The sequence below is a fragment of the Spea bombifrons genome, chromosome 1 (assembly GCF_027358695.1).
Source record: "Spea bombifrons isolate aSpeBom1 chromosome 1, aSpeBom1.2.pri, whole genome shotgun sequence".
NCBI lineage: Eukaryota > Metazoa > Chordata > Amphibia > Anura > Pelobatidae > Spea > Spea bombifrons.
In genome coordinates this window covers 144,271,636-144,289,390 of record NC_071087.1, presented here as the reverse complement: position 1 = coordinate 144,289,390, position 17,755 = coordinate 144,271,636, and the positions used below count along the sequence as shown (strand labels likewise).

General features: G+C 36.9%; 1 protein-coding gene across 2 annotated transcripts in view; it reads right to left on the bottom strand.

The window, feature by feature from the left end:
• IQGAP2 (IQ motif containing GTPase activating protein 2) overlaps positions 1 to 17,755 on the bottom strand; it is a 112,478-nt gene that overhangs the window by 46,193 nt on the left and 48,530 nt on the right. Inside the window, exons 6-15 of one of the 2 annotated variants that reach the window (XM_053447958.1) lie at positions 11,565 to 11,632; positions 11,034 to 11,147; positions 10,558 to 10,736; positions 9,869 to 9,956; positions 8,489 to 8,652; positions 6,925 to 7,012; positions 3,488 to 3,651; positions 3,109 to 3,269; positions 2,409 to 2,533; positions 1,459 to 1,622 (exon numbers count right to left, since the gene is read on the bottom strand). In XM_053447958.1, coding sequence (XP_053303933.1) covers positions 1,459 to 1,622; positions 2,409 to 2,533; positions 3,109 to 3,269; positions 3,488 to 3,651; positions 6,925 to 7,012; positions 8,489 to 8,652; positions 9,869 to 9,956; positions 10,558 to 10,736; positions 11,034 to 11,147; positions 11,565 to 11,632 — 1,315 coding nt within the window. The remainder of the gene's footprint in view (positions 1 to 1,458; positions 1,623 to 2,408; positions 2,534 to 3,108; positions 3,270 to 3,487; positions 3,652 to 6,924; positions 7,013 to 8,488; positions 8,653 to 9,868; positions 9,957 to 10,557; positions 10,737 to 11,033; positions 11,148 to 11,564; positions 11,633 to 17,755) is intronic. The other variant, XM_053447959.1, reaches the window with a different exon arrangement.

The following is a 17,755-nucleotide window of genomic DNA, read 5'->3' as shown; positions in this document are numbered from 1 at the left end:
GCCTCCCAACACATCTATGTTTGTTTATGCCGGCTAGTGTGAAACCAGCACCTATCCCACTCGTATGTAACTATTAAAACAAAATAGCCAAAATAAACCAACAGTAACAGTAATTGCCCATTAGGGATGACTTCACTGGTTGTGGTCATTGAAAGTGTTTAGTGGTTCTGAAAATGCCAACCACTTGTTTTAAAAAGTCCTTACTAACACAACTGAAGTGATGGCGTGATAATATGTCTGGAAACAACTAAGGGGAAAAGTATATATAAAGTAGCAATAGGGGTTTAAAAATGTTGGCTTATATACAAAGTTGCATGTTGTAAGATTTGGAGAAGTTGATGAATGCAAGCATTGCAAAACAAATTGAAATTACATATTGATTTACCTCTGGAAAAAACTGACACTAAATAATACACTGTGTATATTATCGGTGCTATATAAGCAATAATATTAATGGAAATCGTTCCTGAGCTCAGTTACTGCTGCATAGTGACAGTGACTTGCGGATGGAAACCTAGAAATTGCAGTGTCAGCTTATAACCTCATTCCATTTAACTCTAGGATGTTATAATTCTCAGAAAAGATACTGGGGCTGTCAAGCGAGAGTTCTGGATTGCACTGTAGGTTAATGATGAGTGTAGCTTAAAGCCATTACAGTGAAAATGATGGTGGGTGACTCGATGGAACACACTGTACTTATTTCCACTGGCATTAGATAGGACTGCCATCGCAAGATGGAATGAGGACATTCAGCAAAAAAAAAAAAAAGCTGACCTTCAGCTACAATGGATGTCACAAATCCAGATTCTTGCCACATTCTTGTTAAAAGATGCGGCTGCACACAAGTTACTAAAAAGCTACAAGAGCTGTCTAAATTATGTCACAAAAATGGCAATGCATGTATTTAGGTATTTGGTTAGTATAATAAATTAACTTCTAAAAATATTTTGAATATGGTTAGCAAATTTTGGCAACAAAAATATATTGTGTATGAATTTTGAATTTTTGAATCTTAATAGATATGCACCGAATCTCTTATTTACTGGGAATATACAAGTGGAAAGGCCATGGCAGGCAAAAATAGGACACAATGCCACACGGTGGTAGGGATGGAGGCAGTGGACCTACTCTCAATGTGTATGATCTTGAGGGAGCTGACCTACTGTCAAGGTTATAAACTAAATGGAGTGAATCTGTTCCCGAGGTAATGCACTAGAGGGAGCGAAGGTTGTATGAATTGCGGAGATTAAATAATTGCCTTAAATATTGATTTCAATAAAGCTTTGAAGAGTTCATCTTTCTGAAACCCTTTCCTTGAAAATGAACTGAACTCTGATCAGGTTGTAAGATACATTAACGCTTGTATAACGCTTATTACTGCAATATAGCTTGGCCTTATCATACATCTTGAATACTGTATTTATCAACTTTCCTGCATTAACACTATAGTACATTTACCTTGCATTTCTGAGCCTTGTCATGCTGGAGGACATCTTGATAATGCCAGGCATTTTCTGGAGAAACAGCTTCAAGTTTGGCACTTGGAGACAAAAGGGCTTCTAGAGTTATTTGAGGATCTCCCTGATCAATGGCCTCATTAATTATGCCAATTGCAATTATCCCTAAAAGAAATGAAATATTATTCAACTATACAACTCGCACCCTGCAACGTATCACTATAAAAATATTCCTGATACCACAAACTAATTCCAGTGTTTTTGCAGCTATGTAGTCAGATAAGATTTGGATGTTATTTTTTATTTTATTTTACTTTTTCAAAGAAAGAGATTTAAAAAACAGACACATCTATCTATCTATCTATCTATCTATCTATCTATCTATCTATCTATCTATCTATCTATCTATCTATCTATCTATCTACCTACCTATCTATCTCAGTAGTTTTCATGGAAACAAGGATATTTCTAGCTGCGACATAATTGCAAAGAGGTTTTTGATCCATTAGCCTTTTAAACTTAGATTAGTGAACACAATGTGCCGTTGGAACAGGGGAATGATGGGAGTGATAAAGGTCCTCTGTACACCGATAAAAATATACCACAAAAGACCAGTCGTTTCCAGCTGCAACAGGCATTTACAATGTCTACACTGTATTTCTGATCCATTTCATGATATTTTAATGGACAAAATGCTTTTCTTTCAAAAACAAAGGCATTTCTAAGTGACCCCAAACTTTTGAATGGTAGTATATATTCATTAATGTAGGGATCGCATAGATCAGGGGTTCTCAAACTGCGGCCCTCCAGCTGCTGAAGGACTACATCTCCCATACTCCTCAGCCAGCCCCTTAGCTGAAGGAGCATTATGGGAGATGTAGTCCTGCAGCAGCTGGAGGGCCGCAGTTTGAGAACCCCTGGCATAGATAGAGGCCAACCAAAGCAACGTACTTTCATTTTCTTCCTGGATTTCGCCATTAACAAGTTCAATGCAGCTCTGAATTTCATTCCAGTTTAAATAGTTTTGTCCTTTGGCTGAGGCTTCCTTCTTAATAGATGCCAGTGTTCCAACATACCTAGACATAAAATAAAACATTTTCTGATTATGAGATACACAGAAAAGAGCTATAACTACCATAGTATCAACCATTCATTTCCATGGTCATAATTCAAACAGTGAAAGACGGGGCTAGCACCATGACTTAGAGCCTGCAGGTTCAGCCCTTACTTCATATTACTTACTGGCATATTGATTGAGCTTCAGATCAATTACTACATTCTGCTCATTTCTGTGTCTCATGCACTAAACAACCTAGCAGAAAATGTGGTCTCCAGTCAGTAGACACAACAAAATCTATGAGACAGATGACTTCTGTGCTGTTCTTATTGTAGGGTTTCACCCCACAAGCTTGTTTATTTACTTTGTCTGGTATTGGATTCTAAATGTCCTTCAAAGAATAGATCTATGAAATAACAGATTGCTATGATCTCATTTGGGCAAGCCTAGTTATGGCTATTGAGTGTATACATATGATGGGACCTCTCCATTTAAACATTAAGAACCCTTTGGATGGAAAGGGCCAGTTTCTCTAGGGATCCCACTCTTGAATACACCAGATTAGCATTAAAATGCACTGCAAAAAGTACAAACCGTTGCATGTTATCCTCTTCCAAGTTGCTGAGCCCTATTGACTGGCTGGCAAGATGTGTCTGCAAAGCATTTATATCATTTGTGTCCAGAGCCTGGTTAACCAAAGCGACTGCAGACAACATCTCCACTGCAATAAAGAGTTCCTCCTGCATTAAGTAATTCTGTTGATGCAAACAAAGGTATTTTTAGGATTTAGAATATAGTTACTATTCCAGTCAACATAGTAACAAAACCAGAAAAACTAAAAGGCTGTCCCATTCATCCTTTACGATCACAGACAACAGGATCAGATTTTCTTTCACTGTTGCCCATGAATAAACAGCATTTCCCGTTACATACTTCATAATTGCTGGGATCTGGATAGTGGGATGTATCTTACCGTTGGGTTTTGGTTTTGCAAGCTGGAGAGTTCTGCCTGATACAAAGCCTCAGCAAATGGATGAACAACTGGAAGATGAGCCTCTGGAAGCATAAGGGCTGCCAAGGTCTGGACTGAATCACCATTGCGAATTGCATTGTTGATTCTTTCAACTGCACCCAACACTATAGCGCAGCACAAATAGAAATACAAGTCCGTTAGTTGGCATCATTAGTTAGTATCATTGACAAAATGGTGCAGGACAAGGGGAAATACTTACCAATATTAATTTTTAATCTGATATACATCACATTTGACGTGGTTTATTGTAAATAAGAGATCAATCTGTTTAACTGGTACATAAGTAAATATGAGATTTAAAAATAATTGTAAAAAGTTGGAAACGAGTATCGGAGATGGGATGGATAGGCCCCAGGAATGAATATGCTTTCTGGATAGATGCAAACAGATCAGAATTGGTTGTTTAACTAATGTGGCGCCTTTGCAATAAAGTCCAGATAACTGTGCTCACAGTAACAACCTTTTCCTATCTCCGTTGACATGCCTGTGTGAAAGTATTCCTATTGTGCTTCCCGTTTCAAAATATCTGTTAAAAGTCAAGTTAAAGGCCTCTTTTTAAAAGGAGTCTTCCAGAGGGCGAGCTCCACAAAAGCTGCTGATTTTACACACATTTAGAGCTAAATTCACCATTAGAAAAAATATATTCCTAGAATTGGGAAATACTCAAATCTTTACAATAACTATTACTTGAATCATATAAAATGTTGCCCAATTAGGATTTTTTCAGGTAATGCTTGTCATGTGACACAAAAGCAAGTTTGCAGTCATGGAAACTAAAATTCCAAGCAACGTGCTTATGATCTATCTTAGAAGGAATTAATAAGTAATACATCAGCTAAGGTATTTGGCCAAGATGCTAGAGAGTTCAACTAATGTCAATGAAGGTAGCCCTGTGGGAAGTAGGATAAAGAAAAGCATACAAAAAGCACACTACAGGCAGTGCCTGATTAGTCCACAAAGGAACATGGAGAGATACAAAAGGGGATGGGCTTAATTTTGGCGCAACGACTTCCTTTTTAATATGCATCATGAAGGCCCAACCCAAGCAACCTTCTGCTGCAGGAAGAGCTTAACGGCCCTATATAATGCCTTTTGAAATCACTGAGCTTTCCCTAAAGTTTTCTCTCCCATTAAAATTATGCATTCCACAGGGCCTAGGCCTCTAGCCGGAGGAACCTTCATAATGAAAAGTGAAGTTAGGGAGTTGAAACCACAACTCTCCTGCCAACTCTACCTTTAGAGAATACACATTTATTTTTTTCCCCTTTTCTATACATACTGTCCAAACCTACGCTCTGCCTCTCTGTCCCTTCTATACTTGAGCTGGCTAATTATATATACTCAGCAGTGGAATCAAGATGAATGAACATACGAATACTCGGCGGGGAAAACAGTATAAACAAACAAGTCTTCAGGAGAAAAAAACACAAAGAAATAGGATATTGGTCCATCTCACTAATAGAATGAAAAAACAACTCATTTTAAAGAAATTATTGGAAAATCAGGAGGATTTCAATTAATTTGCACTTAATTCTAAAATTGTAAAAACTGTAAATTGGTGTTATTGTCACATTAGTACAATACAAACATGGACACCATCTTGTCCGATTTCATACTCTCAAAACAGGCATCTCACACAGAAGCTTTCAAATGTTAGTATAATATAATATAGTTGTATAGTTAGGCTTGCAAAGCTACGCGTGTTCATGATGGCGCAATAAAAACATGGACAGAAAGGAGACAAAGGACAGTCATGCACAAGACATACAAATAAGGGAACATGCAAAGCCTATAAGCTACAAGGGTTAGTTCTACTAGCATTTTGAGCCCACAGTGAGCATTAATAGAGAAATTTGGAACCCTCTTGGAAGTAAGACAATTGTCAATTTGGAAGGAATCATTTAAAACAAATAGATGTACTACGAACATTCATGGACACGGTCAATGCTAATCACAGCACTATGACGCTAATTCAATTACTAATCTAGAGTATGAAGATCTTGACTGTGTGAAAGTGACCCCTAGGCCTTGGGTAAGACAGCTTTAATTATCTCGGGTGGAGATGGGCCTTCTGGCTAAGCTAAAGAGGCAGTCAGAGTGTGTGCCAAATTAAAGACCCAATTCAGGTACAAAATTGTTTTTTTCTTGTTTTTTTTTTTGTTGTAAATATGTAGCAGTCACATATTAAGGTATAACCATGTTTTCCTTGGAGCCTAGACCATATTCCACAAATGGAAATCTTAGTTCAGTCAATGAATTTTCGCTAATCAGGGAGATTAAGTGGGAAAGTATGAGACAATCCCAGCTCTCTCACCACTAACCACCAAGGATGCCTTTCACACAAAGAAAAAAAATTAAGATGAATCTTCGAATCCAAGTATGCCTAAATTATGTTGGAGAAAACATTACATACGAACGACAGACTGAATTGCTGATAATGTACACTCTTTGCTTAATATTAACAAACGTTGGAAATCAAGTTGAATGAATGAATCAAGATATTTGCAAATCAGCACCATCAACGTAGGCAACAAAACTTCACAGGAAGGGATATGTTTATGTCTAGTATCGAGTAGGAGGTTTTTTTACAGCTGGTTTCCTAGTACATTTACATGGTGGGACATTAGAACATGCATTGACATGCAAATACAGTAGCTTACACTTTTCACCCCACAAACACACTTCCAAAAAATACTCTGCTTATCAATCAGCAGGCTCTTATTTTTCATAATTTGTGGACTTTATTCATTCCATTATCCATTATAGATTCCATAATTTAAACTTGATAATAATAATTCACCAAGTGTAAACAATAATGGCGGTTGTCAAATTGCATTCCAAGTGGGATGAGACTGTTCACGTATTTAGAATATACTTTGCAAGTATTGTAACAATTGTAAAGTTCTTGACTGAAACAGCCAAGAAGAAGAACCATCTAGAATACTTTGACCATGTGGAATGCCTTGAATGCCTGCCTCAAAACGCTACAATGATGAGCTCCAGGCAACTTATGTCATGTGAATAAAAATATGTAACGAAAACGGTGTTTATGGGAGTGAAATGCGTTCTACATTATGAATGGTCAAGCTAATTGGCAAATTCAAGCAGAATTTCAGGTTCTGTTTGAATTGCTTTATGGAATGAAACAAAGAAACTTTAACTACCTTATACAAAAATAATATTTCCAAGACGGCACACAGTGGGGATTGTAGTTATTGCAACACTAAGAAGGACAGCAATAGAAACAAACATTTATTAACTGAATTTGTGGTTTAATCATCAAAATTGTGACTATTGTTTTGCATGCACTAGTTGATAACATGGAAGACTGGGGTGTATAGAGAATACAACAGAGAGTCATTGAAAAGTTTACTCACTAAGAACATGAGCCTCAGCTTCCTTATTGGCAACACTAACGTCTTTCTGAATCTCGTTTTTGTCAAGAGAACTGAGGACACCTGCTTTCTAGGGGATCAGGAGAAGAAAAACCTGAGTGTTAATGTCATATGCAGGGAAAGAATAGCGTTTAATCTATCAGTCACAGCCAACAAGTGGTTAAAAGTTGTTATTATTAAAGTTATGTTTGGTTTACTTAATTTAATTTTGTTTCTCGTTCAATACCAAATTATGCAGATGAAGGAGGAGACCAACATTTTAATGCCACCTAGAGATTTTTAATATATGTTAACATGAAATTAACATTTTTGGTGCCAGTTACATATGTTTACTGGTAATATTCAAATCTGCATCTGGACAGTTTGAAAATATTTTTTACAAATCTGTAATTTGGTCCAAGAAATAGTTGCAGTTAATGTTGGTTCTTCTCAGGCTGGCAAGATTACTAAAATCTTTGTTACAAAATATTTCACTAGGTGGCTCAGCACTTGCTAAATGCTTTTACCTTTCCCATTGTCTGATCACATAAATCAAATTGATTAACTTCATGGCAGAATAACTACATCTTTAATCTTTAACTAATGCCACCATTTTGTCAACAAAATAGCGAATAGCATATAGGTCTTTAAACAGACTGTACATTACCTATTTTGTACACTAAAGAACATTTATTGCTGAATTTTACTTCTGAGGGTCAAAATGATATATTTATTTGATATATTTGCGTCCTGTGATTTGACATTTAATATATCTAGTACAGAAAGTATAACTTCGCTTAGAAGGCGGCTGAAGTGTGGACCGGATATGCAGTCATGCAAAATGCATGTTAATTGGATGCACAATTTCCCCTTAACATTACATTTCTTATTAGCAGATACTGCTTCTGCCAGCATGACGTATAATGAGAAGGATTACTAGCAGGCACCATGCGCAGTTTTTATAGCTCACCAACCTCTTCCTATTCCACATAACATTTAACTTCACTGATCTTCAGATCTGCTAAGCAAACGAGTAGGATATTGTTTAAAGGGACACCAGAAGTGAAGTGTCTGCCTTAAACATCAATCAATGAATCTGTATTTTTTTTTTATTTCAGGAGCATCAAGGCCGTTGCACTGCATATTAAGGAAGCTCTTCTAAGCCTTGGTTACGTCGTAAAAACGTTACAAAATGCATGCAATCTACTAACATTCCTAAACCTGATGAGAATAAGCAAATATTTTCTTTTCGCATGGACACATTTTTCAAAAACATCTTCTTTTTGATGTATTACAGTTTCCAACCAAATAAAAACAGCGGCTTGACGTGGCTGCTCAAGAATTAAAGTTAGAATGCAAAAAGAGATTGTGGAAGTCTCAAAGCAACATAACACAGATTTCCTAGAAATAATTTACAAATATATAAGCTTTGTTACATTTTAAGACATTAACCTTCTGCTGGCTTTAAAGGGAAACTAGCGTACAGCCAAAAAAAAAATCTGTTAGTATTCCAGAACTTCACACTTATGAGTGGTGACCCAGGGTGTCTTCAGGAGTCTTTCATTACCTGCGTTTTCTGGTCTTTAGAGTTACTCAACTGAGTCAGGTACCATGGTGAATTTTGTGGTTGGACTTCAAAAAGGCTCAGAACAGGAAGCATCAGAACTTGTTTTAAAGCAACTTCATCCTTCCTGTCAATGGCCTCATTTACTTGGACTAAGGCTACATTGGCTGAAAGGAAAGACATTCTTCACAAACATTGCACAGATGCTGTACACATTTTTCTAAGTTTTTTTTTTCTATTTTAAGTTACCGCAGTTTTGGTACAAAATCCATCATACTGGACGTGTCTTATTTCCAACACAGTGAGAGATGAGGGATCAAAATTTATAAGACAAAGTACGTAGCTAGAGGCAAGAATATTAAGCAATAAAGCAAGCTGCTAAAAGCTTTTTGACTAAGTTACTTTCTGTTGAAGGAAAGAGGAACAACTCATCAAAGCTCATGCAAAAATAGAGATATAGTAGATCAGCTGCATCAGAAATATTCTTCATTCACGCATTTTCACACCTTTACATACAAACCAATTTAAGTAAACTGAAGTAAATTAAATCTCTCTGTAAATGCAAAAATGTCAACTTATTTTTTTATATGTTTATTAAGTGGAAAGTGACACATTACAAAGGTGTGAAAGCTACCTTAGATATGGGCTCAATTGTTAGTTGTATATTGACCATATACTTGCAGGAACAGCCACAGTTTGGCACCGAAAGAAGATTACAATATTCATTTGCAGGTGTTAAATTGTAACAATTTGTACTTACACTCTCTTGTTTCCACTTATTTTAAGATTGACTCGCTGCCTGGTCTAGGTTTAAGTGTTATTCTAATCCCTTTACCTCCGTTGTGTATTTGATAATGTTGTATATGTGATGAGTCAGGTGCCAATGTTGTCTGTATAATCCCTTGCAATTATGTTATGTGTTAATTATGATCATTTTTCCTATCTCCTGTCAATTGACCTTTCTCTGGAAAAGCTATAAACTATTCACAGTCCCCATTAAGTGTGTTTGGGCCGGTTCTTTGGGGGATCCTTTTCCCCGGAGCACTTCTACTCCAAGAACCAATAGTGACCACCCATCTACAAGGAAAGCGGCAACGACAGCCAGGGATGTCCTGCTAGACCCCCTGGTCTCCGTCACAACAGTACTCTGGAGTATTCTATATAGGTTGCTAATTCTCAGAACCTTCAATCCGACAATGTAATGTAGGACATCAGAAATGAGAATTGTAGAAAAATAGGGTGAATTAATGGTCAAATATGGTTTCCAGCAATATGATTTTCATAAAACAGCATTACAATATTTTGCAGATACACAACATACTGGTACATTGTTGATTTTTTCCCATGATGATTTCCTTTGCAGCAGTGTTGCTGGGTACTTACTGTTAACCTTATTGATATGGCCTTGTATCTCTGCTTGTGTGAGTAATTCTTCATATACATCCCTTTCCTCTTCAGAAATAGTGCTATTCTATTGGGACAATGAAAAACATTAACATACGTATAGAAAGGTTCTCAAACAAATTGAATAACAAGAGTAGATAATACACAAATTATCAGTGCCATAAGGACATATTTTTTAAGAGTCACCTCCATTTACATTAATCAGAGTGCCCCTTTTTTAATAATTATTATATCATGAACGCTGTAATTCTGATAAGAAAATAAATTACAATCATTTTATCTAAACGAAATGGTTTGATACCCCGTTCATAGTACCGTTGGAATGCCCAAACCCTTTTGAGGAATATTTCACAAAAGCAGACACTGATAAGGTCGTTGCTATTAGAAATGTAAAAAGCTTTTTAAAATGTGCGTGGCGGGGTCACACAACGCGACTCCACGGCAATATCATGTGCCTACAAAATGTACTTTGTCACAAGATTGCCGACCCTCAGCAATGGATAGGCTTAGGTTCCTGTTTAACTTGTTTAAGACCAAGGTCTAACTCATGCAGAAGAGGACATGTGGACCTCTATCTGAGTTACAGGGGTAGACATTGATGATCTTCAACTAAAACTTTTTTTTGTCAGGTTAATCTTACAAGGAACGATCAAGCTCCGTTAGTGTACCTTTAACTTGGCATTGTCCTCTTTAATTTTCTTAGCCTGCGATAGCTCATTATGGTACTGTTCTGCTAGACCCTCCTCCACATTTAAAAGCATCGCATTGGGATTTCTTAGTGTCACCATTGTCTGATTAGCAATGCCTTTGTCCAAAGCTTCATTAATGGCAATCACTGCAGCGTGTACTAGAATGAAAAAAACACACAGAACATGTAAGCGTGTCACATTATAGAACAAACTGTATATCGATAATATCAATGCAATATCACATTCAATTTATAAGTGGACAAATAAATAAGAGAGAAGAACAATGTACAATACATGGAATCGGTCAGCGGACAAGGTAGAGAGACATTAAGAGAGAGTGAATGAAAGCCTCAGAGAGCATGAGAGAGCAAGAGTGTTAGACAGCACAAGTGAGATTGATGGACTGTATTAAAATGACTACTTGACCCATAAAAAAACATATGAGTCCAACTTACACGCAGCTTCATCCACAGATAGTTCGTTGGCTAAAATCCCACCAATTTTACTAAACGATGGCATTTGAATACCATATTTCTCCAGTTCTTTCCTCATGTTGCTGATTTCCTCCTCTGAAAAAAAAATTCAATCCAATTCAGATCATAAGCTTACAGTATAACAGCCTCCTTTTCCCTCCCCACCAGGACATCTTAATGTGTGTTAATCCTATTGTCAAACTGTACTGTATACTGTCAACATTAATGTTATTAATTTGCAGTATCCCCGATCGTAATGGAGCTACAGAACCTTTTCTCACTTCTTCATACATAAACCTCATCATGGGAGACTGAGGGTTGATTAAACATGCAGCACCATGTTGTCGCCATTTTGGAGGGCCACATACCATTTAGAAACCGAGGCCAGGTGATGGCAGGTTAACATAGTACTACAACAGAACCTACAAATATTTCAGGTATATTGGGAAGCCATACAAAAATAGCCATACGATGTGAGTTAGCCGTACCAAAGTATATACACAGGATACCTACCAGTAAAGTCCACTTTTCCCAGTAAATCCTGTATTTGAGGGGCAATGCCAAGTTTGAAGAGATACAAACTGAAATGAAAATAATTTACGAAGACATTGCTTTTATTAATATCCCATTTTTAAAAGACACAAAAATGCACTTATCAAGTCATCCGCTTCAGTGCCCTTTGAGAACAGAGCGGGATTGTTAAAGCTCCAGCCTGCCAACAAGTAGCAAGTTACCTGCGAGGCATTTTACAAAATCCCTGCCCCATATAATGCCCAATTCTAACGCCAACAATACATTTTTTGTTTATATTAAAAACAAGTCACTGATTTGCGCTTGGGCAATGGTTGCATCATAAGATCTTTTGAGTGTACAAATCAAGAATAAAGTCTCAGAAGTACTGAAAGAATTAAGAAAACAAGTTTGCGAATAACAAAACATTGTTGACCTTTAGTATTTTATACTTATTTTTGTTGGAGAACAAGGGTGTTTTCATTAAAATGAAAACATTACCATTTTGATTTGTTTTCCCACACTAGTCAAAATGTAGTTAGAAATATTTGAATTGTTTGCCGCAAATAGCACGTTCTATACTTCATTACAAGTCTATGCAATTTAAACAATAGCAGGAAGATACACATTGGTGAACCCAAAAACAAACGCCCCGATTCAACCAGTAAATAATAGAGGTGTGTGGTTTGACAGCATAGAAAAACTGGATTTTTAGACGTAGGTTCAAAAGCAGATAAAATGTGCAACTTTTATATATCTCTACAAAACTATTGAACAAAATATTATAAACAGAAATTGTGTCCTATCAAGGAAGACATTAATATTTTATCCTTATATATCACATTCTAAAGACAACTTGTTAATGTTGTAATCAATTTCTGCCGATTTTACTTTAACCATTTCATGTGATATTTCTTTCTAAATATAATCCTATATATATATATACTCACTGCTGGTTGCACAGCTGAGCAAAGCTCGGTCACATATTCTCCGTGTTAAAAGGAATAGGGCACAATTCAATGGTCAAAGAGGATAAACAGGACACAGATAATTTCATATGTTACTGACAAGCATGTGTTCCCATGCAGTATGTGGGATTAACATAAGGGAATCAGGTGTTCAGGTATTCCTCTCATATACTGTACGGGTGCGGGATGTACAGTATATGTGTCCTGGAGAAACCGTACATGTGCTGACCCTAGCATCAGAATATATATACACACACATATATATATATATATATATACACACACACACATATACAAACTTTGCGAAGGTCCCTCATATATGCATACACACAAATTCATCTTCACACACAGGCACGTTTATCCTACACTAGGGGGCACCCCAGTCATGCAGTAGTCACACGTTATGATCCTATTCTATTTTTAACTTTTTTTAAAACTTTTTTTTTTTATTTGAGATAAAAAAAAAATCTTTATTTTATTACAGACATACATTGGAAAATCCATGACAATAAACTTTGCCTGGGATTACACGGAACTCAAATGCTTCTTTTTCAAAGAACAAATCTCTTGACACAGAAAGCTCTGCTAAAGGGAATTTCAACAGATTGCTCAAATGAACAAAAGGTTTCTTGGGAGTTCTTTCTAAAGAGCTGTTTGTTAACATTTTAACCCCTTTGGAAAGAATAATGCTTTATTTATTTCAAGTGAGAAAATGTCATATTCTACATTATCCCGGAACTTTATTCTAACACCTATAAAAATAATTATTTTGCCATTTTCAACATATACGCCTGTATTATTTTGATCTCCTATATATTAGATCTGCACCTTACAGCAAGATCTCATTTTAAATCGCTGGTTCACCTAGATATCCATCGCTTCACAGGAGGAATCAAAAGCGCATGCACAGTTTGCTAAAATCATGCAGGTTTTGCCCAGTAAGCATGTTATTATTATGTACATTGTCAGCGGTGGGTTGGTCCAGGCTGACCAAACTCTTTAATCAGGGTCGGATCTGAGCAAGCCTGCTGGAGGAGGAAGCTCAGTGGGGTCATGTAACCGCATCCAAGCACATTCTATCGTTTCAAGCAAACACACTCTACAATATACATTGGGAGAAGGAGTCCCTGTCCCATTGAGCAATTAAAGAGAATTGTTGATTTGCTGAATTGATTACAGGCAATGATCTCTCTAACCACATCTCCGTAATAAACCTTGGACATCTGGCCGATTAACCTCATCTCGTTCAGCACATCTTGGTGACATTCACATGAGCAGAGCAGACCAGCACCCTGCAATGATTTATAAAAATAAATACTCTTTGTAGAACTGGAAGTAAAATTCCTATATCTCTAAGAAATCCATAAACATTTAGCCTTTTGTGAAACTGGCTAATATAGTGGAGTTAACAAGTAGCTGAATAGTGTGAATTGCCAGTTTGGCACATTATCAGATGTAATCTGCAGCTGAAGTTATACACCTTCAACAAATGATGTTCTGCAACAAAAATTGATTTTTGTTTTGCAAACAGATGTCTGAGAAGAAAGATAACATTCTGAAAAGAAAAAAAAACTTCGGACGTGGTACTTGTTGCTAAACTGATGAGAACAATGCTCTGGAGCTATAGTCGCTTGTAGTCTGTTATTAATGTTATGTAATGGATAAACACCGATATGACTTGTATAGATAATATATTTCATTGTATGTATGTATGTATGTATATATATATATATATATATATATATATATATATATTATTCACCAAATACTTTCAGTTAAGTTGGTGGTCCACAAGCACCAACTCACATTCATGCAACTGTTTAATGGATGAGGAGTAAATCAAAACCAGAGAGTATGTTACACCCAGATCAAGGGGAAAGCTCTGATGTTGGTGTACACTCACAAAGCCAGTTCTTCCATGATGGTTCCCAAACAAATAAAGCTTAAAACTGAAAACGTATGCCCCCACGAGGTAGGCTTCCAAGACCATTTCTCCGGGACTGTGGCTTGATAACTTCCACCAGGGGAGGACTGACAACATTCTGCCCGGGTGAGAACAACTCCAGCCAAGTAGTCCATGAACAAAGAGGCACAATGCATGCTTGAAAGACAGCAATGTCCAATGAGTACTCTGTTTCTTAATGTGAACACAGGAAGAATACATTAAATTAGCAAATTCTTCCTAAAAGCCCTTTTACTTTACACACCCTGGCGGCTATGCATGGACTAGCAAATAAAACTTAAGGCAGTGACCCAAATTCTTCAAATCAGAGAAGCCTAGGGGACAATTGCACTCCTGAACCTCTTGCCAGGGAGACTATCACCCATCCTTGTCTTACGATACACCAATCAATCTATGTTTGCTTGACTTTTTATTATTAATTTACTTCACAAAAACGGTGAATGTGCTCACGGGTATCACACTTAAAATAAATAAATATATAAATAAAAAAACCTCCCAGGTTAAAAAAATGCCTTTGCATATGAACAAAAAGATTTCATGCACTTGACATTTAAAATTATTTTTAAAGCTGTTGTAGGCTGTACTTTATAAAACCATGAAATAATCGTACTTGTTCTCCTGAGCGAAGGTCATACTCACAGCAGTCATATTTTAAGAAAATAAATATGGTATTTATTTACTACAATCATAAACGCTGAAGTTGAACATGTGCAGAGCAACTTCAAAAGCACTGCTAATAAAAATCATATATATAGCGAAAATAGTGATTTCTGAAGCCGGCATAGTGAAATATTTGACGTGCATACCAGGAAGCAAACATACAGCGCCCTGTAATCTATCCTGTCAGCATATGGATATCGCAACCGATTTATAATCTGAAGATCAGCAACTTCTGGGGATATTGTATTCCTTATATATATATAATATATTATTCTTAAAAAGCAGCAGCAACTATTTTTGTTATATTTTTGATACCACTACTTCAAATGTTGGGCAAAACCCACACAAATATTTACACACGGGATGCTCCATTTTTTATTGGCCTTACATTCTGGTGTGACCGTGACGATTTGGAAAATATTGTCACTAAATTATTTACCCTGTAAGCTCATTACATTACCGTGAGATACATGATGCCCTGCTATCGCCTGTTCACCTGTTGTACAAAGCCGAGGAATATGATGACGCTGTATAAATCAATAAGTGACGACAATCATACATTGCCACGGTTGCAGTTTTGAGTCTCTATAATGCACAGTTACTTATGGCTACTGAGCATTGGGAAGTCAGCCAGTAAGCGGTACTTTCTTAAAGGGTTTCTCACGCTTATGTTTCTACGAATGAGTTAAATATCTGCCATGATAACAAATTAGAAAAGGAAAAATGTTTCTATAGACAGGAAATGAGCCGGCAAAGCCAGGAAGTAGATAATGTAAGCCTAGAGGTAGCTAGTGCCTTGATTGTCAATAGAGCTACTTGCGTTAACAGGAAATAAAAGGCAGATGTTACAGGTTCTGGTCTGTACACTTAAACAACAATAACACTTATTAGCAGTGTATAGAGCAAACGGATTAACTTCCCAGCCCCCGCACGCTCGCAGATCCCAATATCTGGCAATACGGGTAGGTTAGCAACACAGGAAGAAGACTTTCCTCCACGTGGAATCCTGTAATTCACTCTTTCGCTTACGGAACAGGCATTAATAAAAACTCCAGTTGCACAGCAGAAAGAAAAGCCTTCCAAACAGATGCACATGAAAAGCAACCCATAATCTGCGGCAGCTGGGATTTCCATTTCCTCCGCAAAGACTGTTAGCAGTCATCAAATAAGATTGCCTGAAATATCTCATTTAAACAAATAGATCAAAGGACAGAGACTAGAAGGGGTAATATGTCTAGCGCTCTATTTGCAGCCTATCACCTGGGCAGCACATGAGTGCTACTAGAAAGTGGAAACCATAAAGGGGATCTGTCACTTTTCTCAAATCCAATGTTTTAATACACTACATAAGATTTGTGTTTACAGAGTAACACCAACCTCACCCCGAGTTTAGCTAAGAAGCAGAAGGTAGGAAAATAGGCAAATAGATGCATGTACTAATTAATCCAATGCATTTGCAAGGGGGTGAAATTATAATTTAAAGGGTACACTCCAAAAGCAGATACAGATTATGCGATCGCTGGGATGTCCCTTTCACTTCCTTTTCTTGCTTTCTGCACGATTATGCTTCCCCATTAAATGTGTATTAACATATTAAGTTGCCGATTACAGGAAGGTAAAGTTTACTGCATGTCCCGAACTGCACAACTATACAAAACAGATACAAAATGTGTTATTGGAAAATTACTTTTTCATTGTCATTTACTCACGTCTAAGGAAGAACAGAAGTGGTTTAACAAACTTGAGAGAATGTTTATTAAAGTTAACACAGATTGCCCCATTTCTGAGATCTAACAAGCTTAGAGAAATGGGACTTGTATAGTACAAGTAGCAGATATGGTACAGCAAGCTGTGTATTTACAAGACCCCTTAACATCTGTTGTTATGTTTGCTTCAGTTGTATCTAGTAGCTCATTACTGTGGCATAATACATCATACAAAGGTTAAAGTAAAATAAATGGGCTTGTCCATAAGGTTTATGAATTTCCCTTATATGGGCATATTCTTCCTGTATATCTTGAAAGAGGAGCATCAGAATTTTATCCTCAAAAACACTTTACATTATTTTCATCATTGAGATGCAAGCAAAGCTTTACTACGACATCACATTCATCCGCAATATTTCACATATGAAGTGTTTTGCTCTATAATAAAAATGTATAACATATTTTCTACCCAACACAAACACCTGCCACATAAAAAAACCCCCCCCGCGAAGTCTACACTTATCAAAGCATAAAGGAGCCTATATGTCATGTTCATCATATATGGAGCGTCCCAAAACTTTAGAAACAGTTTGAGGGCAGATCAAAAACATAATGTAAAGACTCAGACTTTAAAGAGGATCAGCAAGGAAAGAAGCACAAAGGAATTTGGGTCACAAAGAGTGACTGTCCCTACCAGAGACGCTGTTAATTAATGTGCTCAGAACACGATGGGGTTATATATCATGAGCCGCTCTGGGGCAAAATGTTAACTAAAATGTTCTTGCCGTTTGATTTCCATAATTGCTCCTTGTACATGCTCCAGACGTACTGTATATCTCCTACACGCTTGATACATTTATGCGTTGTTCTACAACTGGTTCAGGACACAGAGAGGAC